At 43.0% G+C, this 21,720-nt stretch overlaps 1 protein-coding gene across 7 annotated transcripts in view; it reads left to right on the top strand.

The window, feature by feature from the left end:
* PLCB4 (phospholipase C beta 4) overlaps positions 1–21,720 on the top strand; it is a 384,413-nt gene that overhangs the window by 256,120 nt on the left and 106,573 nt on the right. For all 7 annotated transcript variants that reach the window (XM_032461834.1, XM_032461837.1, XM_032461836.1 and 4 more), the window contains one exon: positions 1,117–1,260. In XM_032461834.1, the coding sequence (XP_032317725.1) occupies positions 1,117–1,260 (144 nt within the window). The remainder of the gene's footprint in view (positions 1–1,116; positions 1,261–21,720) is intronic.

The following is a 21,720-nucleotide window of genomic DNA, read 5'->3' as shown; positions in this document are numbered from 1 at the left end:
TCCGAAATTAATTTGAGAAGCACCCCCTCCCACTGCCACTCCATGCGGCTTCTTTTTCAGCAAACAGTGAGTCCCTTCTGGTCTGTGCTTGACGTGGAAATTTACATGGTGTGGATTGTTCCATATTTGTACACCTGTGTGTGCTGACACTGGCTCACCTTGAAGGCTCAGTTCGCCTCTGAGAGAAAAAAGAATGACAAAGCACATAAGTAAGCCCTCTTCACGGTGACTGATTTGTTTGAATAGGAAGCTGTTTGCATAGTGGTGCTAGGAATTTAAAAGATGTTTTTTTCCTAGAATATTCTAGCACAGTATTTATTCCCTTTTCCATAATAACCCTGCAGGTTTTTAGATATTTAAAACAAGATCATGTTTCTCATTTGGTTTCTGATTTTTTTGTGGGATTTTTTGTTGTTTTTTGTTTTTGTTATTTGGTTTTTTTGGGGGGGGGTTGTTTTTGTTTTTGTTTTTTTGCATTTGGCTACCCTCTTTTATGTTAGCTAAAATTTCTGTGTAACTTGGTTGGCATTTTCCCCTGAGTTCTTTTGGAGGGCAAAGCCACTGTCTTATTTGCAAATTAGGGTAAACTTATGCAGTCTTCATTCCAAATGAGGATGCTTTGGTTTCTTGAGATGGACATACTCATTCTTTGTGCCCAGGTATTTGAAAGACAATCTCATTTTTGAGTAACTTGTGGTTGCTGGTTGTGGCAGTGCCCTGTGTATATGTGTGACCCTTCAGTGGCCATCCTCTGTGAGAGACCTCTTCAGCCTTTGTGGACACAAGCAGGTCCCAGTCAGAGCCTTTCCATCCTGTTGCTACAGCCCAGGTCCTCCAATAACTACAACCAAAAGTTGAAAGAAAGACCTTCCTTCCTAGACTTCTAAACCAGTAATATTATAATACCTTTCTTGCCAATTGAGTTCTAGTACTGCCTAGTGTTACAGATTTTACCTGTACAGGTTTTAGAATAATGCTAGATACCTGGGCATTTTTAGATAGAAAGAAAACATTTGCCCTGATATATATTTTTACATCAAATGTAGTTTCTGTTTACCATGGTTCTGCCATGCTCTGGGATCTAACATTTTTTCCTATTTGTATAATTCTGTACAGGATCCCAAAATTTTGGCTGCTCTTGAAGCTGTTGGAAAATCAGAAAATGATCTGGAAGGGCGGATAGTCTGTGTCTGCAGTGGTATCGACCTGGTGAACATCAGTTTCACGTACATGGTGGCTGAAAGTCCAGAAGTAACTAAGGTAACCTGAGTGAAGCAGCCTCCCTCCCTTTCTCTCAATCTGTACGTATGTGGTGTGCTTAATTTTCTGTGTATAATATAATTTTAATGTATATTTTAAATTGTATACCAATTTCATTTAAAACTTTTTAAAGAAATGTTTCCATTGCCTTGCTGGAATGTTGGTCCTGAAAATTCATCATGTGCAGCACCCTTTTAGCTGTGTCACTCACGTATGCCAACAGCCCAGCCACCTACAATGCTGTGTTGGAGCTGCCTCTCAAACTTGAATGTGCACAGGAATCACCAGGGGTTTCATAAAAATTCAGATTCTGGGTCAGTAGGTCTGAGGTGAAGATAAATTCTCCTTTTCTAACAAGCTCCCAATCAATGCTGATGCCGCTGGTCTGAGAGCCACACTTTTTTGAGTAGCCAGGGGCTGTATCAGCACTGCCCAGTAGAAATATAATGCAAGCCACGGGTGTAATTTAAATTTTTCTACTAGCCACAGTTATAAAGTCAAAAGGAATAGGTAAAATTAATTTCAATAAAGTAATACTTTAACTCATCATATCATTTTTGTAAGATATTTTTGTAACTGAAGTATAGTCAGTTTACAATGTTGTGTCAATTTCTGGTGCACAGCATAATGTTTCAGTCATACGTATACACACATACATTTGTTTTCAGATTCTTTTTCACTATAGAGTATACAAGATATTGAATATAGTTCCCTGGGCTATACAGTAGAAACTTGTTGGTTATTTTATCCCAATATATCATTTTTTTAACCCAATATGTCACTTGAACATGAAATCAATAAAAAAGTCAATTAACATTTTTTACATTCTTCTGTTCATGCAAAGCCTTCAAAATCTGATGCTGTTTTCAATTCAGACATGCTACATTCCAGTAGCTACACGTGGCTCCTGTCTACCCTGTTGGACAGTGCAGGTCTAGATGATGAAGATATCCAACTCAACCTCCACCTCCCGCAATGAGCTATTACTAAAGTGTGGAGTTATGGTCCATCTTAATACCATAAGCAGCAAACCATTGCCCTAGCAAGTAAATCTCAAGGAGATTTCAGCCAAAGTAGAAAACCTCAAATTGGAATCACTTTCCTGCAAGTCATTTGTCCTTCAGGGCAGTTTTACATGTGAACAGCGTACCCATTATCTTTGCATAATATGTATGTAGAGGCTTTTGCCATTTGCTCTTCCACTGCAGAGACCTGGGTTTGGGAGATTGGGGGTTGGGGGCAGGTAGCATTTTCCTTCTCCCTTGATCCTGCAGGTTGAAGCTCAGTACGAGGTTGAATGAGAAAGGTCATCGTTAGAAATACTGACTTTTAGAATCTGAAAGGAACATACAGGTAAGATTATTTGAAAAACTGAGATTAGAAGATTTAATGCTAGACCCAGAGCTTTACAGAGCAGTACTGAGTTCTGCAGATTCTGAGACCATCAAGGCTCGTTCGCCCTCACTCACAAGGTATGGTCCACATTGCAGCTGCACAGGCCTCACCTGGGAGCTCCTTACACATTAGCATCTCAGGCCCCCGACACCTACTGATCCAGAACCTTCATTTCTAACAAGGCCCCCAGTGACTTGTATGTATGGTGAAGTTTGAGAAGCTCTTTGCTGTGGTTTTGGTGCCAGGAGTGGGTGGTCCATGTCACATGAGAGCCTTGCTTCTGTGCTTGCGGTTGTCTGGTTGGCTTATGGTTCCAGATCACCTCGTTTGGAGAGAACAGATTTTGCCGTGCCTTGAAGTTCTTTCATTATGGTGCTCAGAGCAGCTCCTAGTCTGAATGGTTTCTTGAACCCTGCTGATCTAAACAAGCATTGTTCCTGGTCCTTGGAGTTCACACGTACATTATTTGCTACAGAGATCTTTCTAGTTGCTGTTTGCCATAGCAACGTTCAGTCCCAGAAGTCCATGCTGACCACCTACAAAGAAACAGATTTGTTAATTGGATAAGGCTCTTTAGCTGCCTGAAATTTTGCAAAAATAAAGTAGTTTCGTAGACCTGTGTATCCTAGCTTTTGTCAACTCATTGTATTACAAGATACAGTATGATTCGTGTGAGTTTAAGATCTGGGCTTGGGACCAGGTGATCTGGGCTTGATCCCTTGCTCTTCTGCTTCCCAGCTGTGTGACCAAGACAGACAGCTTGCCTCTCTAAGCCTCATCTTGTTCATCTGTGAACTAAGAACAGTGCCAACATGTCTGCTCTCAGGACTGCTGTGTGGATTACATGGGTCGTTACTTGGAAAGTTCCGAGTGTGTCTTGATGTGTGTTTGCTATTCTGATCACAGAATTTTAGAGCTGGAGAGAGAACTTAGGACGGGCTTCCCACCACCTCATTTTTCAGATGTGGAAAAGGAAACCAAGGAGTTACAAGAACTCGCCAATGTCTACACAGCAAGCTAGGCCAGAGTCCAGCCTAAAACTCAGGCCTGATTTCCAGGGTGATACTGTCCACCCCACCTCACCCCCGGGCAAGGGCAGTCCCGGGAAGATGGCTCAGATCAGTAAATCCATAGTGTTTTTGTTTTCCACGGTTTGATTGCTGTCAGGCTTGGTTCATTTTGTTTAAGAGCTGTGTCCACAACCTGTACTCGTGAGTACGTGCTTTATATGTGTATATTTCAGGTGGAAGTCTGTACTTAAAGATAAGATTTGGGTTTGTTGTTTTTTTTTTTTTCTCATAGTAGCCTTTTCACTGAATTTAAGATTGGCTCACCAAACAAGTAACGACTATGAAATAATTCTGTACTGGATCTTTCAATTCAAACTTAATACTATTTAAGTCTGCTCTTATTAAAGAACCTAAATGTTTCAGCTTCTGGGAACTATTAGTTAAAATTGTATATTTCATTAATGGTGTAATATATCAGTGTTAATCCCAACTGGACAGCCTGTAATTATTAGAGCATGTCCTTTCGGTTAAAAGATACTAGGAAAAGACGATATTGAAAAACATTTCTTCACTATGTGTACAAGGATGTGGATAATCCTGCCCACTTCCTGAGTTTGAAACTTAAAATAACTATATTAATCCAGATTATAATACCTACCGCCTCCAGCCTTGACAATATTTTGCCCATCAGCACTACTTTATTGCTAGGTATGTGTTCCTCTGTATGTGTTACTGTCCCTAACAGAACACACAAGCCATCGAAGTGAGAGGATTTATACAGAATACACAGAGATGTAATTACCGCAGATCAAAACGATGGCAGATTTCATAAATTAAATCAGGTCAAGTGAGAAATATCAAGCTGTCTCCTGGTGTGCCTGGGCTGGGGTTGGTGACTCAGTCTGTGGGACCACTTTGACATGAGTGCAGCTTAGGAGCCCCGAATCTTGGGACTGTGGAATATGCTGTGTGCTCTCCTAGCCAGTTTATCAGAAAGCTCAGTTAAAGCAAGTCATCATTTTGAAAAATAGCACTTACAAACCTTAAACACTAACTTGAAGCCTCTCAGTGTGGTCCAGTTGCTGGCCAGTCGTTTAGTGTCAGGGCCGGTCTCTGCTCCACGTATGGGTCTGTTGGTTGGGGTGGATGTGCTTTGTGCCTGCATGTTACCCATAATGCGTTGTCTGATATATCCAGTTTGGTTTCTTTGAAGTAGAACTGAGACTTTAAAGGCACTCATGGAGCAATCGGAGTACGGAATCCTACAACCGTGTGACTTCATTCCCTAATCCTTTAGTTGTCTTGTTCACCCAGAGCTTAAGAAAACAATTTTTAGCAATTTGCCTTTAAAGAGATCTTTCCAAATAGTCACCTAAAGGCACAATAACCCTCCTCCTCTCCACAAGCGCATCTCATTGGTTCATGTAATTTTTATTACAACACAAACAGGTTTGGAAACAAATGTAAGTGACTCCTGGCAAGCATGCGAGGCGAGAGAAAAAAGGTACCATGTGTTGGAAAATAGCTTATTAACTGTGAGAGTTTGGCATTTCTCTGGGTGGGCAGAGTGTTTTGCTTGTTCTGTGTGCCTCCACCACGTCTTGGTCTGACCAGTGAGATACAAGTTTTTAGAGGATTTCTAGTATGGAACTTGTGTAGGAGAATTTATTTGAGATTCTGGAGTCTGTTCTTAATTCTTGGGCTTTTATGACACGTACAGTCTGAGCATTCTGAAAAATTCACGTAACCAAACATTTAATCCAGGCAAATGGGCCAACCTTCAATTCACATACTCTTCACGGAGGACTAACTTTCACATGTGGAACCTTTCCTGACTTTGAGAAAGCCATTTGATTTCCTTTATTCATCCACTTCCATGAGGAGGTCTTGGGCATTTTTTCCTTCTTATTTCAAGTGGTTGTTTTAAGAGTCAGAACAATTTTCCATGGAATCTGAGTTTCTTAGAGATGAGCTTTCAAATAAATGCAAAATATTTTCCAGCACATGACTGTGAAAATGGTTGTGGTTTTTCAAAAAACAAAAGACATCTTTTGTTGCTCTGCTTGTGTTTTCTTAAGCTGCCCTCTTTGCTTAAAGAGTAAAGCTTACCTGGCCACTCTACCTCTTTACAAGATTTGAGCTCAAGTCTATAGACCTTTCTTTCTCCCCTACAAAATAAATGTCTCATGGTACCGTAAACATGAGTCCACATCAGACCTCTCACCCACATCCTTCCGGGTTCTGAGACCACGCATATCCTCTGCACACGATCAGTCCATGACCAAACACTCCGGATCTAGATTCTAGCTGCTTCTACCATCAACATCACAACAGCATCCTCCAGGCCAATATCATTCCTCCGCCAGCTGGTGCCTCGGCCTTGGCCTTGGCCTTCCCCCTTTTAATCTGTTCTCAAAATAGCAGCTGCAGGGATGGTTTTAAGGTGTAATTCAGATCACATCGCTCTGCTGCTCAAGGCTTACAGAGCCCTGCAGGAATCCATCCTTATTTCCCTTCCCCTGGCAGCCTTTGTCTTTCTTGCCTCCTTTGTATTTCCTTCCAGCCTCAGGGACTTTGCACATGCTGTCCCTGTTGCCTGGAACATACTCCTTCCCCCATTACAGGCAGAGCTTCCTCCCTCACATCTCTCAAGTCTCTGCTGGAATACCACCTCAGCGTCCTGTCTCACCTCCACTCAGTGCGTCCTGACTCCTTATCCTGCTTTATTTCTCTTCACAGTACTTGTCAGTCTTTATAACCCTATGTTCATGTATCATTTTCCTCCCGCCCATGAGGGCAGTATCCTGGTCACCGCCGCATCCCCAAAGCCATGTAGTATTCGTGCTCAGTAGATACCTGTTCTATCGAGGTTTTTATGTTGACTGAGTCCCTAAATTCTAACCCAGGTGATAAATACGTATAACCTTTCATTCTCCTCAGGCTTTTTGCCATTTAGCTCTAAGAAAAGCCAGGAGAATGATCTTTGGAGGAGAAGACTGAGAAAATGTGATTCAGTGAGAGTCAGAAAAGGTCTGGGACTCCACAGGGTTATTTTTAGAGGACACTCTTCAGGATGTAACGCAACTGTTGCTAGGAATCCCATGACAGGCCTAGAGGTTTTAACCCTGGTGTCTTGGCTCCTTTCCAGTTTAGATCATTACTTTCTGCTTACCTAAATCCTTCCTGCTGTTCCAGTGAGAAAATTCAGCTCTCATTTCCTCTCCTTCAAAACCTTCTGTTAAAAGGAATTGCTAACAAATTGCTGGCACTTTTTCCTTGAACACAGTGTGCCTTTGGGTAATAGGTGAGGGAGTCTTGGAAGGTCATGTCGCTTAAAACACCTATGAATAAAAGCAATAGAATGAGGGGAGGGTGTAGCTCAAAGGGTAGAGTGCATGCTTAGCATGTACAGGGTCCTGGGTTCAATCCCCAGTACCTCCATTGAAAAAAACAAATAAATAAATCTGATTATCTATCCCCTGCATAAATAAATTTTAAAAAGCAATAGAAGCAGCCACATGAAGGAAATATTTCCCTTTTTTTCCCCCTAAACTGTATAAAATAAAGCTTTTTTCCTGAATCTTCTCATCTCTTTGGCCACCGTTTTACCCTAAGCTCTACGAATTACACCAAATATTTTAACAACCTTCTTTAGTTAGAAAAGCAGCTCTGTTTCTCTCGTGTATTTTTTCTCTCTTAGGAGGCAGCCAGCTCGGAAGGATTTTGTCTCTGGCAAGTTGAAGGGGGCTCAGATGTCTTTCATTAAGTTACAGCTGGCGCTACACAGCAAACTGAAAACACAGTCACTGTACATAAGGCTGAAAGGCAACCCTCATTTAACATCTCCACAAATAAAGTCTGTTATTTTATACCAAGTTGAATCTTACTTTGATTACAAAAAATAAGCTGTTATTATGAAGTTCCGAATGCAAAGATTTGGATTTGAGTTTAGACAATTTCCAGACTGCTCATTATACTTTATGCAGGTTGTAAATATTTGGCAAACTCCGTAAATTCTGCTTTGTAACCAAGTCATCAAATGAGCGCATGGATAAGTACGATAGAAATTAAGTTACAGAAATGTTATGTGTCTTCCTTGTACACAAAAAAAGATAAGGTCAGGTAGTTTATTACGGGTAATAAAATCTTATTTTAGTAAGTGGGGCTGAATGTCAGAATCACTTTGCTGAACTTGAATTATGCTGAGTGGAAGGTCTTAACCGGAAAGGTTCTTGGAGAAGGGATTTATTCTTTGTTTTGTTGGGGGAAAAAAAATCAAGTTCACTGTTTAGCCCATCCCTCCTACTGGCTTTGCTCACACCCTGCAGGGCCCCCCTTCCCCTCAAGCTAGTTCCTCTGCTCATAGTCAAGCACACACCTACTGAAAGAGATCAGACCAGAAGTCTCATGGGAAAACTTCTTAACAATGCAAATTCTTGGGCCCTCCCCCAGCCTAATGAATCTGAAATTCTCAGGATGGAGCCCAGTAATCTGTTTTTGTCAATTGAAGTATAGTTGATGTACAACATTGTCTTAGTTCCAGGGGTACAGCGTAGCAATTCAGTGCTTTTATAATAATATTTGAACTAGCCTCCCAGCTGATTTTTTTTTTAGTTGATGTATAGTCAGTTTACAATGTTGTGTCAATTTCTGGTGTACAGCATAATATTTTAGTCATACATACACATACATATATTCCTTGTCATACTCTTTTTCAGTTATCAGTTACTACAAGATATTGAATGTAGTTCCCCATGCTGTACAGTAGAAACTTGTTTATCTGTTTTAGGTAGTAGTTGGTATCTGCACCAGGTGATTCTGATGCTGGGTGATGTTTAAGTTTTGCTGATTCTGCATACAAATGGACTTAGTCCAAAAATCATTAACGATCTTGAACCCCAGCAAGTTTTCATCAGATTGATTGACTACAGCCTGCAGGTAAATCTGCAGGTGATTCCAGCAGCCTACTACCCATTGGTTAGAATTCACTAAGAACACATAAAGCTTGATTAAAATGAATTAGTTTCTATGAGCCTAGAAGTAGGTTTGTTTCAAAGTACCCTGTTTAAAAAAAAAAAAAAAAACTACCTTGAAATGCAGTTTTAGTTGTATTGCCTATGCCAGTGGTTCTCAAAGTCTGGTCCGCAGATCAGCAGTTCCAGCCATACTTGGGAACTTAATCAGAGATGCAGATTCTCAGGCCCTGCCCCAGGCCTAATGAATTGGTAACCCCATCTTGTAAATATCCCTCCGGGTGAGGGCTCAAGTTTGAGAACGACTGCCCTGCAGGAAAGCTCATAGGAGGCTTTATATCCTGCTTCTCCTGCAGAAGCCTTGAAGAACTCAACACTAACTCTCTAGTCTGCTGGCCAGGGCTCCCCTGCACCGATGCCCACTGAGTGCTAAAGGAGCTACGTTATAACGCTGACCTTCCTATCCATCGTCCAAGACCCCATCTACTAATCGATTTGGTTTTTTTACCACATTGTCTCACAGTATTTTGAGGCTCCAGTCTGTGTGTGTATGTGTGTTTCATGTTTCCAGGGGTGAAAGTTAGGCATGTGCTTGTTTTGTTTTTTTCTTTAAACCATCCTGAATTCACTGGAAACGGATCAGTGAGAGGCAGTAAAAAGCGTTCTCAAGGACAGAGCCGTGAGTCAGAGCTAATGCATGGGTGCGTATCTGTGAACTTTGAATGCCCCATCCCACTTAGGTGCTTCCTTCTTGCCAAACAAAGATAATGGGGTTTATTTGTTTAATTGCTGGGTTGAATGGGGAACCCATCAAACCCTCAGCCTTGGGGGCGCTGTGTTCATCGGTGAATCTGTGGAGTGGGTGACAGTTGTCTCCTGGGCCTCCTGCCACCACCTTTCCTCTCTTGTTCTCTCTTCCTTCCTCCTTCAGTTCTCATCCTGCTCTTGCCAGACCACTTGTCCAGAATCCAGGACTTTAGTGTCTGACCCGTGGTGGTGCCCTCTGCACCTTGAAATTATTTCTTTATCTCTGTATTACCAAAAGCTATAGTTCCTTTAGACCAAAGTTGGGGGCACAGATGCCTACGGGAGCCAGGGAGATGATGGGAGTCATGACAAATACGCATAGAGATGGTGTGGACTGGAACGAAGTGGAGTGTGTATACACCATCAGGGCACTGACCTCCTGCCAGTTTTCCAACCATCAGAACGTGGCCCTGAGGTTGCTCAACTGTTGGTGTTGGTGGTGTTTTTTTCCATGAGATACTGGACAGCTGGATGTTTTACATGAAATCCGATGTTAAAATGTTGACAGATACATTCATTTTTGCACACACTGTGTCTGCCAAAACACAAACGTGTCTGTGGCTCATTTCGAGTCTCAGCCCTAGACATCGGCCAGCGTGTAGCATGAATGCACTTACACCAAGGTTAATGCTAATATTTACACCAGTGTGTTCACCGCGTTGACATTTTCAGTGAAGGTGACCACTTTTGTCTTTTTCCCTTCCTTCACTCAGCCGTTCATCCAAGAATTCTTTCCTGATGAATTATAAACCTGGACAAACCGTTCCTACTACATGGGCTTTCCTGCCCTCGTTTGTAAAGGAAAGGAGTCGTACTGAGTGACCCTTGAAGTTACTTTCTCCTATAAAGACTTAGAGAATCTCTTTGCAAAAAGAAATGTGTACTGGACACCAAGGATGGTACCAGTTCGTTGCTTGGACAGGGCACTTGAATACACAGAGAATTCCTTAGATTAGCCTAATGTGGGTCACATTGCCATCCCTAAGTCATCAGATTGCTAGGTTAGGGGGCCCTGTGGTCGAAGAGGGGAGGGGAGAGAAGTATTTCCATAACAGAAGGAAGACATTGTCCCCAGGAGAGGGAGGGCCGGTCGGTCACGTTATGGTGGTGTCTACAGTGCACAGGCCACCAGAGAGAAGGAGGAGTTAGGACGTGAGCAGAGATTCAGAAGCAGAGGAATGTTGGGCCCCACAATGGTGGTCCAGTGAGAGGGCTGGAGTAGACACTTTTTATTGGGAAATTGGAAAGTAAGGCCAAAACTGTGGCCTGCTTTGAGTGCCAGGCAGAGATGCTCGTGGGATCTATTCTGAAGATGCTGTGGAGGTGACCGAAGGTCATGACTCGAGTTATAGGACAGATGCAACATGATCCTGAAGTTCTAAAAAGATGGTAATATGGTCATACCATGTGGCCCAGAGCGCTGCTTCTCAGAGTATGGTCTGGGCCAGCAACACTGTCATCACCTGGGAACTTCTTAGACATGCAGGATCTCAGGCCCAGCCCCAGCCCCAGCCCTGCTGAATCAGAGTCTGCATTGGGACTGAGGCCCCTGGGCACTTCTTTTGCAAGTAAAAGTTTAAGAAGTGTGCTTGTCCCTCAATATCCGCAAGGGATTTGTTCCAGGAACACCCCCGCCGCCCCACAGAGACCAGAATCCTCCAATGCTCAAACAGTTCCTTAGATAAAAACTGGCATAGTGCAGTCAGCCCTCGAGTCTGGGTTCCAGATCAGCGGACACAGAGGGCCAACTGTACTGAGCTAGAACATGAGAAAATCGGTTGTTCTTGACTTCAGCCAGTTATGCAAGGAGGAAGATCTGAGAAGCTTATGAAATCAAGAGGGTTTCTTCCTGGGTGAAGTGAGAGGAGATTTTAAGTCTGATTAACTGAGGGTTTGATGCTATGGTTTTCAGAAACTGAGGGCCTAGTTACTTTGGGGTGAGGTGGGAAGGAACAGTAAATTTCTTTAAAATATGTTTTCTGAGGAATGTGTGTGTCATGGGACCTGCTGTGGTCACACAGTGTGAAGGAAATCTCATGCTACTCAGGGCCCTTGGGGGCTTGTCTGCGGGGCCGGGCCTGGCCTCCAGTCTCTGTTTTCCACATCTCCAACCCCTTGACATTCTGAAGAAAACTATCTTTGTTTTCTTTTGAAACCGCCTTCTTTTCTTTCTTAAGGATTCAAATGTGAATTTTTAGTGTCTTTTTTTTTTTTTTTTTTTTAAGTAAAGCTCCTTATCAGAATGCGTGTGCAGGAACCAGGACACTGGAGCTAGAGGAGGTTTTGGTGTGGTTTCAGGAGTTTTTTCACCTTGGCTGTTAGGTTTCCTTGGAGTAACCGGAGGAGCAAAGTGAGAAGGGAGCCTTGCGGAGAGGGTACAGCTCGAGTGGTAGAGCACATGCTTGGCATGAATGAGGTCCTGCGTTCAATCCCCAGTACCTCCTCTAAAAATAAATAAACCTGATTACCACCCCCTCAAAAAAAAGAAAGGAGCCTTGAGCTGTGGCTCGGCTCCCCGATCTGCAGCAGCACTGAGCATACAGCAGAGTCATTGTCAGCATTCGCATGGACCATGCGGTTTTTGTACTGTTTACTGGTGTTTTCTGAATGCAAAAGAACAGTTGCTCATGGGAGAGCGTGTGCTTCCACTGCATTCTAGTAGAAAGTACGGTAGAGTGAAAAGAAGAAAATTAAGTACCCCTAGAATGCACCTTCCTTTCTTCTGTGTCTTTTTTAAAATGCAAGTGAAACTGACATGAAACCAACCATTTTAAAGTGAACAGCTTAGTGCCATTTAGTGCATCACAGTGTTGTGCAACCACCACCCCCATCTGGTTCTAAAACATCTTATCCCCCCAAAGGAAACTCCATGCCCATTGAGAAGTTATCCCCCTTTTTCCCCACCCTACAACCCGACCCTGCAATGTGTCTTTTTAATGCACACAGAGTTGTATACACAGTTGGGCTCATGATGTTTGTAGAGTTTAATATACTGTATTTTATCATTAAAATGATCACATGCATTTTCTTGGTCTTTAAAACATGCTCTTGGAGTTCAATGTAATTGTAAATCCCCATGGTCTTTGAGATGGGTTTTCTTGGTTGTTACCAGCCTTTGCGTCTTTAGAAAACTTTCGGCCTCTTGGACACTTCTATTCAGAATGCTGTGGTCTTCCCTGGGGACATGTTGTCATTGCTGGGGGTTCATGAACTGGAAGGGTTTCCCAAGAAGAGCCTCTGTGCTCTGGGCCCAGCCCACAGTCACTCATTTTGCCCTAATTGTGTTATCAAACGACTCCACCAGGGGAATATAAAATGAATTACTCCAATTACACCAGAAGCATAATATGAAGTTTGGATGTCACCTTTTGGCCCCTGAGAGATAAAAAGTCACTAGCTTGAAATTGCTTCTCTGCCTATCACACAGCTCCCATAATGCTAGCAGAAACATGCCGTTGTGAACATAAGGTATATGTAACGCAGGTGCACCTGTGTGTGTATGTTTTCTAATCTTTGGGGTATAATTAAAAGATGGGATGCAAGAGGAGGTGGACAGGACACCTTGCCTGAGATGAGACTCTGTTGCCTCTGAGTGCTAAGACCTGGAGCAAATAATTTAATAGTCATAATCAAAACAGTGCAGCCTATGGGCCAGATCCAGCCTTCGGCCCAATTTCGTATGGCCAGTGAGCAAAGAATGGCTTTTACACTTTGAAAGAATTGCTAAGACGAAGCAAAAGAAAACTGAAAAACTACACGACAGAAAACCATATGTTGCCCCCAGACTATGTATTGCCTGAACCTTTACAGAAAAACTTTGCTGGCCTCTAATGATTATAACAATAATAGCAGTAACAGTGAAGTTTTTATTTTGTATTAAATGTCTAGACACTGTTCAAAGTGCTTGGCAGGCATTATCTCATATAATTCTCACAGCAATCCCATGGAATGGATTCTTCTCATTTATAGAGGAAGAAGTAGGCCCAGAGGGGTTGAGTAACCTGCCCAAGGTCACACAGCCTGTAAATGGCAAGCTGGTGTCTTGAACCCAGGCATTGGATCCACTCCACATCCTGTATTCCATCAGCACCTCTCACAAATTGAGGAATGGCCACTTCTACCTGTAACAGGATAGGATTTTACCGTAGTTTTCCAGTGAATGTTTCATGTTATTATTTGTGGGACTTGCAGTCACAGAGCAGTGCTTCCCAGATTGGTGACCCACAAAATGGATTCCTCAAAAAAGTCCACATATAAGGGGGTTCCCGGGGGAGGGTATAGCTCAAGTGGTGGAGCAGATGCTTAGCATGCACGAGGTCCTGGGTTCAATCCCAAGTGCCTCCATTAAAAAAAAAAAATTAAATAAACCTAATTACCTGCACCCCCCAAAAAAGAGAAATGCTTGCAGATAAATAAATAAATAAATAAAGGGGGTTCCCTGGTCAAACGAGCATGAGAAATGGGTTTCTCTACTGTAGCATTCTCTGAAATGGAGTATCCCACAGCCTCAGAAAGCAGTGGGGATGTTCAGCTATTGCCCAAACATACCTACGTACCTACGTACATACCTTCATTCAGTTATTTATGTCTATTGAAGAGACACAAATCAAAATCTTTCAGAACTACTGCTTCACAGAAAAAAAGTCAGAGAATGATGTCACAGAGGCAATATTCAACCCAATAGTTTTCCAGATGTCTCCAAACAGTGTAATCCAGGCATTTATTTATTCATATTTACCATAAACATTATTTTTATTGTCTCTGTGTTCCTACTTCCAATTTCTTCCCTTCCTCCCTTTTTTTGGGGGGGGTGGGGGGAGGAAAGGGTGGGATTTGAATTTCCATAAATGATAGAAAATTAGATAATGAAACTCAAACCCACTGACTGAGATTCTTTTTAATACCTCCTATCTTGAAAGTCCTGTTTAGTTTGCAGGATTACCTATAGATGTGATTTGCCTGAACTGAACAGGTGATGCTGCCTAGAAAAGGGCCGGCCAGGGGCACCTTGATTGATGGTGCCTACCCCAGAGCCTCAGCAGGTCACATTTGTCTGGAGGCTGAGTACTATTTGTTTTGGCTTAATTTGCCAATGTTGTCAACTGGTACAGGTCAGCAGGAAAGTGACCTTGGGGACTGTTAAGGACAGGCATCAGCTAAAGAAGCAACTTCATAAACACCTTTTAATTCACCAGCTGTTCACTCACCCCTGACCCCTGGGATTCTGCAGATTTGGTGATTGAGACCAAAAATGCACTCTTGCAAAACTAGTAGTTTCTGACTGACATGAAATTGGTTTTCTTAAAATTCTTCAATTATTTTAGAGTTCTCCATATGGATGTCAAATAAGTGTTTTGTAAAAATAACGCAAGTATCTTGTTTTCTTTTTCTGGGGGTCTGTAGAAATGGAGCTGCTCTGAGAATTTTGAGGCATTAGAGTACACCATGTATTGTTCATCGTACGTCATTTATCTAAAGTCAGTGAGCACAAGTGAACACAAGGCATTATATTTCTGAATGGATGTGTATGTGTCTATATACATATCTGGTTTCTTAGGCTGGGTCTGTGAAATCAACTGATAACAGACAAATGAATGGGAGAAAAGGCACATAAATTAATTAAGTTCTCATTTTACGTGCACGGGGGCATCACAGAAAGAAGTGAATACCCAAAGGAGCAGTGAGATTTTCGAGTTTAAATAGCACGTTAGTAGGGGAAGGAGGGGGGGGCCCTAATGGAAAAGCAGGTGATTTTTAGGGAAGATAAATGGGCCCTTAGGAGAACAGACAGGAGATGTGTTAGTCTTGTGGCAATTTCTGTTTGGGTATGGTGCCAACTTTTCACCTTCCAGAAGAGAAGATTAGAGTTGCTTCTGGGGAGAGGATTTATGACAGTTGAGTTCTGTTGGGAGACTCTGCTTTGAGGCAGATAACAGATTTTAGGAATTCAGATGCCTTCAGTTCAAAATAATTCTTACACCAAAGTGGCATATTTGGGAGTGTCATATCCCTAATTCCCTTCAGCAGTATGTTTATTGGAGTAGATATTTGGAATTAGATGTGGTTATCCAGGAAAAGATTCTGTAGACCCGATGGAACATTGTTACAGGGTATCAGGCTGTCATAGGTAAGATCAGGCATAGGCGATGCAGAAATTGTCTCCTGGGAATGATGGTGAACAGAAACCCCCATGGTATGGGAATCTGACCCTTCAGAGTCTGAGTGATGACCAAGAGCAGCACAGTGTCCCCTCCTTTCTTGTGACTGTTTAGAGGTTGTTTTTGACCTCGTGGTGTCAAGATAACCAGCCAGGCTGACAGGCTGTTTTGACTATCTGTGAGGGACTCAACTAGTTTTGACTCAGAAAGTGTAAATAGTACCCAGGACCATCCACTAATATCTTTCCGACACAGCCACACATGCTCATCTATGACAGTCTATTTCCTGCCCGCACCCTGGTTCGCTGTGTTCCTATGGGGACTGAGCAATCAGGCAGCACTAATACAGTCCTCCTGTAACCTTCGGCCATTTTACTCTGGGGGCAGAGAACAAACAGCCGATGAAAACGTGTATTTTCTGGAAGACACTCAGACTAGATCACTGGAAAAAAGGCCCTGGTTGCTCTCTTTTTTTTTTTCCCCCTCCCTTTAATTCTCTTTTGGATTTGAAAATTTCATGAGAACTAGTATTGGCTTCCTAAGGGCTCAGAGGTCACTATTGGGTTGTCTGTCTACTGATTTTTTTTAAATTCTTTTTGCAAAACCCACAGTTGCCGTTTGGCCACCTGTTTCAGTAGTTTGCTCCTGTGTGATTTTCATAGGCTCAACAATTTAACCTTTCATCCTGGGTTTGTCAGCTGGCTTCGTGTAGGTTTGCATGCGTAGCTCATTTCTTATGCATGAAATTCCGTGCTCTCTCCCTTACCTTGCCCTCTTTCTTCGAGGCGGTGGTTACGGTGACTTTCAAGTTTCTTTGCCTGATTGGTTCTCATTGTCACACTGTCCTTGTCTGCCTGCTGGCCTTCTGTCCCATGGCCATGAGGGAGTTTTCAACACTGACATTCGTCTCCTGTGAGGCCGACATGGTACATTTTACCTGCACTTCTTTCTCGCCCTATATTAGAAATATAGGAAAATACGTTTTATATTTTCCTTTTAACACTGATGTAGAAGTTGGTCTGTGATAAACAAACACTGGTGGAGCTGCTTTTAAATTTTAGAATGGCTTTAGCATCCGAGATGAACACATTTAAAGGGTAAGAGGTTCTTCTTCTTCTTCTTTTTTTTTTTTTTTTTGGTCAAGTTCTGCCTAAATCACTAGCCTCTTCACTCTTCTATCTCTACCTGGGGTTTTCTCATTCCTGAGCCAGGCCCTGCTGGGTCAGACCCTGGTCTAATGCCACAGGGACCAAGCCTGTCCTCAAAGTTATATATTGACAATTTAATGCCAGCTAATACCTTATCCTAACCAAAATGAAATGATACCATTCGCCTTGGTGACATAGAGTCATAAGAGAGCACGTGCTGGGTTCTACCTACAGTATCTTCACTTTAGAGTCTGAGCCACTGTCTGCATTCAGTGGCAGTCTGAAGTCCAGAAACCTTCCTAAAACTCAGTTTCTAGTTTAATATAAATATGTATTCATACATTCACTGTTACTCATCTGGAGATTTGTGAAATATTGCAACTTTACATCCTAAGATTCTGTGGAAGGAAATCTTTACTTGAAGAGCTTCATGGCTTGCCCCCAAGTGCATGGCAGTGGATCTTACTGCTCATCAAATGCCCTGTAGTCTTAGAAGAACTCACAGTGTAAACGGATCAGAAGCTGTATTTTGAATTATATAAATCCCTGGCTTATGCTGTTTCGAGCAGATGAAAACTAATTGCAGTTGACCCTTGAAGGATGCAGGGGTTAGGGACACCAAACTCCCCTGCAGTTGAAAATCCATGTATAACTTACAGTTGGTCCTTTCTATCCACGGGTCCTCCATATCCACAGGTCCTCAGTATTCGCGGTTCCGTACCCGCAGATTTGGACAACCATGCATCATGTAGCACTGTCATGTCTACCACTGAAAGAAAATCTACCTAGAAGTGGACCTCTGCATTCAAATCCATGTTGTTCAAGAGTTGACTGTAATTAGTAAAGCAATTAGGCACCTTGAGAATAACCAGTTGAAATATGCCCTGACTTTTTATCTCCATTCACTTAAACAGACCCTGCATGGCTCAAGGTTTATGAGTTCCAGGTCCCCAAAAAGTGCCCATGTTTTAGGTATTTAAGTGGCCCATCTATTGATGATTTTCACAGCTCAGATGGGGGGAAGGTGAAAGCCACTACCTACAGCATCTTGCCTCATTTTGTTTCCACAGTTGAACTTTAGTCCCCTAAACGTGCAGGTCAGAACTTCCAGTCTAGTGAGTGCGGATTTGTTCAGCCCAGATTAGGAGGGCGATGACAAAGACAAAGAGAAAAGTGGGCGCTGTGGGGCTTTTCCAGGGCCCTCACTAGAAGCCTGGGTATCCCAGCTGAGGGCATGTGCGAAATCTTCAGCTCCCTTGGGAAACCACACCCAGCTCTTCCTCGGTGGGCAGCAGAAGGAGGTGCTCCAGGCTGGGAGGGCTCCCTTCCAGTCCTGTGCGTCTCAAACTGGATCGTGCATAAACCTCACCCGGGCATCTTACCGAATGTGGGTTCTGATCCTTGTGGTTCTGAGGTGAGCGTGGAGATGCTGCATTTCTAACCAGCTTCCTGGACGTGTTGATACTGTTAGCCAACCCTCTGAGTGGCCCGGGTTTTAGAACAGAACTTCTTAAAAGTGAGTCTGCAAAAGAATCACTTGGAGAGCTCATTTCGACACAGACTTCTGTTCCCCAGCTCTGGAGACAGTTTTCACAGGTGGGCTCTGAGGCTTTGCATTGTAACAATTCCCAGGGGGTTCTGATTCTCCTGGACGACTCCTGAGGTAGCAAGTCTCTAGTTAACTTCTGAGCCAACTGAGTTTAAGATGCCGCCACCATCTCCACCATGGCCTCCTCTTCGAAAACAAAGAGCCAAACACCAGATGATTAGAGAGGATGCTGCTGAGCTTCCCCTTTGGAGAAAATTACACAGCAGACTTGCAGAGTGTCATGGGATCTCTGTTATTCTTTGCTTTGACAGTATGCTTCTTTGACTAAAAACTAAGAAGAATGCATCTGGAACGAAATCTAGAGATAAGACTGAGCTGAAGGAACAACAGCTCTGCTTGGAGTGGTGCTGACTGGAAAACAATGGGACTATTTTAAGTTATTTTGTGATGACAAATCTGTCTTCATAGAAGAGGCTGGAGGCTCAAATAGAGAAATGTTGTCAGCTCTCAAAATCAGTAATGGGATTTGGGGGGAGTGTTTACTTTTTGCTTTGTACTTTTTTGCCTTACGTTTTTCTACACAGGGTATTTCAATACTGCTTTTATAACCTTAAAAAAAAAAAAAAACCTGCCAAATGTTTTTAAAGGAAAGGAGTGAGATATCCGCTCTGTGTAAATTCATAGATTTTTCTGTTTAGTTTTGTTATGTCTACGTCTCTATACATTTTTTTTCAAGTAGGAAATGGATTATTTTAACTGTAACAGTCCTAGTGTTCAAGGGTGAGGCTCAGTCATTTTTCTGGAAAACAGACGCTGTCTGCGTGGTGAAAATAAGTTTAAGGAATCCCAGAGGAGAGGCCGAAAGTTCCCAGAAGAGAGTTAGGGCCAGGTCCTGTTTCTCCCTCCTTCCCCCCAACCCCTGACCATCCAGCACAAGCCCCCAAGAGTCCCTTGAGGGACCTTTCCTTAGAAGAGCTGAAATAAGCTTTAAGTTAACTCAGACAGAGTTGGAAAAGATTGAAAAACCAGAGAACAGTAAGCGTTACAGCTTGCTTGGGAGATACAGAAACTGCCCGTTTGGACATCGGAACTGAATTGGTCCCGTGGGCTGGTTCCTCCGCATCCAGGCCTCATGTGTCCACTCAGGACAGCAGGAATCATGTCTTGTGTCACCGTGGAGGCTTACGTGGGACTGCAACGTGTGTCAGAGAACGACCTTGAAGAAGCGCCTCGCGGGGCGTTCCGCAGACTAGGAACATACGTGCTTATTTTCAGCAATTCAGAGAAGATGTATCTAAGTCAGGGCTTTTTGCTTCTGTTCATCTGAAAACAGTCAAAGAAGTTGACATGCATTTAGTTCACTTTCTGGCCCAAGTTTTCAACTAAACTGTAGGGTTCTGCTGACACCTGCTGGCCTGTCACCTATTTTATGTTAAAAGCAAAACGAAAAAGCAAAATGCTTAACGTATTTCCTAAGGTTTGGGGCTTTATTGTGCCAGGTGTACAAGATAACAGACAGGGGCAAAGATCTGATGGGACTTTTCACGTCATCGGGGGAGGCGAGTGGACAAACCCTGAGGACAGACTTCCCGGCTATAAAGGGCAGACAGCGGAGTTCTCATTGCCTTTCTGCCCCGCGGCGGCCGCTCCGTGACCCTGGACAAGGCCCTGGACCTCGCTTTCAGCATCATCAAGAGAAGCAGCAGCAGCTTTGTCTCAGCGCCCGTCAGGGCTGGTGGGGATTCTGGGGACACTTCCACTAACTAAAACCTGAGCGGTGTCACTGGCATGGTGGCCTCAAAGGTCCACCTCAGGCATCTTTCCATCACAGTAAATGAACAAATTGTTCACCGCGTTGTATTTTCAAAAGATGGATGAATATTCTGGAAGCCCCCTGACAGCTTGGTATCTCTGTAATTTATTTTTAGAAACAACTAAATCAGAATGGTCAGAAAGAGCAGTGAACAGCCTCAGAAATTATCTGCTTTTTGGCCCTTAGAAACCATGGGCATTGTTTTGTGTTTTGGAACACATAACAAGCCTTTGGTGCTTCCCAGTTAATGCCAACCAAATTATTTGTGCTTTTTCTGTCTCTTTTTGGGAAACTCTGTGTGGGCCTGTGGTTTTGTTAGGCCAACAACAGGCTACTTCATAGTCCCTGGGGAGTTCAAGTCCCATGTTTATCCTGACAGAGGAAGCCAGGTCTGATGAGGAAAATAACTGAGACATTTCTTTAATGTGACTATTTCATTTTTTCCTCCTTCCTCAGAATCCTGACTTCACCATCCTGGCTGACGCTTTCAGTGCGATTTACAGTCCTCAGAAAATGGCCTTTTCTATTGTGAAGGGAAATTTTCCTCTTCTCGCTCCCAAGTCCTCCTTCAGGAGGCAGTTAAATACGACTAAGACACAAAGAGGAAACTTTCTGGTGGACTCACGTCCATTAGGGTGGCTACTATCAAAACGAAAGTGAAGCAGAAAACAAGTGTGGTGGGGCTGTGGGGAAACTGGAACCCTTGTGCACTGTTAGTGAGACTGTAAAATGGTGCAGCTGCTGTGGAAAACAGTATGGCTGGCCCCCCAAAAGTTCAAAATAAAATTCCCATAGGCTCCAGCAGCAACACTTCTGGGCATGTGCCTAAAAGAGCTGAAAGCAGAAACTTGGAAGAGATGTTCGTACACCCGTGTTCAGAGCAGCCTTGATCTTAATAGCCAGTTTGGTGGAAGCAAGACAGGTATCCACTGACAGATGAGCAGGTAAACCAGTGTGGTCTATAACACAGTGGAGTATTATTCAGCCTGAAAAAGGAAATTCTGACACAGGCTCCAACATGGATAAACCTTGAGGAGGACATGATGCTAAGTGAAATAAGCTAGTCACAAAGGACAGATGCTGCATGATTCCACTTATATGAGGTACCTTGAGGAGTCAAATTCATAGAAACAGAAAGTAGAATGGTGGTTGCCAGGGTGGTGGGGAGAGGGAAATAGGGAGTTGTAGTTCAATGGGAACAGTTTCAGTTTTGCAAGATGAAAAGAGTTCTGGAGAAAGAAATTGAAGATAATGCAAACAGATGAAAAGAAGTACCACGTTCTTGGGTTGGAAGATTCGATATTGTTAAAATGGCCATACTACCCAAGGCAATATACAGATACAATGCAATCGCTATCAAATTGCCAATGACATTTTTCACAGAGCTGGAACAAGAAATTTTTAGATTTGTACAGAAACACAAAAGACCCTGAATAGCCAAAACAATCTGAAGAAAGAAGAACGGAGCTGGGGAAATTGTGCTCCCTGACTTCATTCTATACTACAAAGCTACAGTAATCAAAACAGTATGGCACTGGCACAAAAACAGACAGGTCGACCAGTGAAACAGGATAGGAAGTCCAGAAATAAACCCATGCACTTATGGT

Source organism: Camelus ferus, chromosome 19, assembly GCF_009834535.1.
Source record: "Camelus ferus isolate YT-003-E chromosome 19, BCGSAC_Cfer_1.0, whole genome shotgun sequence".
Lineage (NCBI taxonomy): Eukaryota > Metazoa > Chordata > Mammalia > Artiodactyla > Camelidae > Camelus > Camelus ferus.
This window is presented reverse-complemented; position numbering and strand designations above follow the sequence as displayed.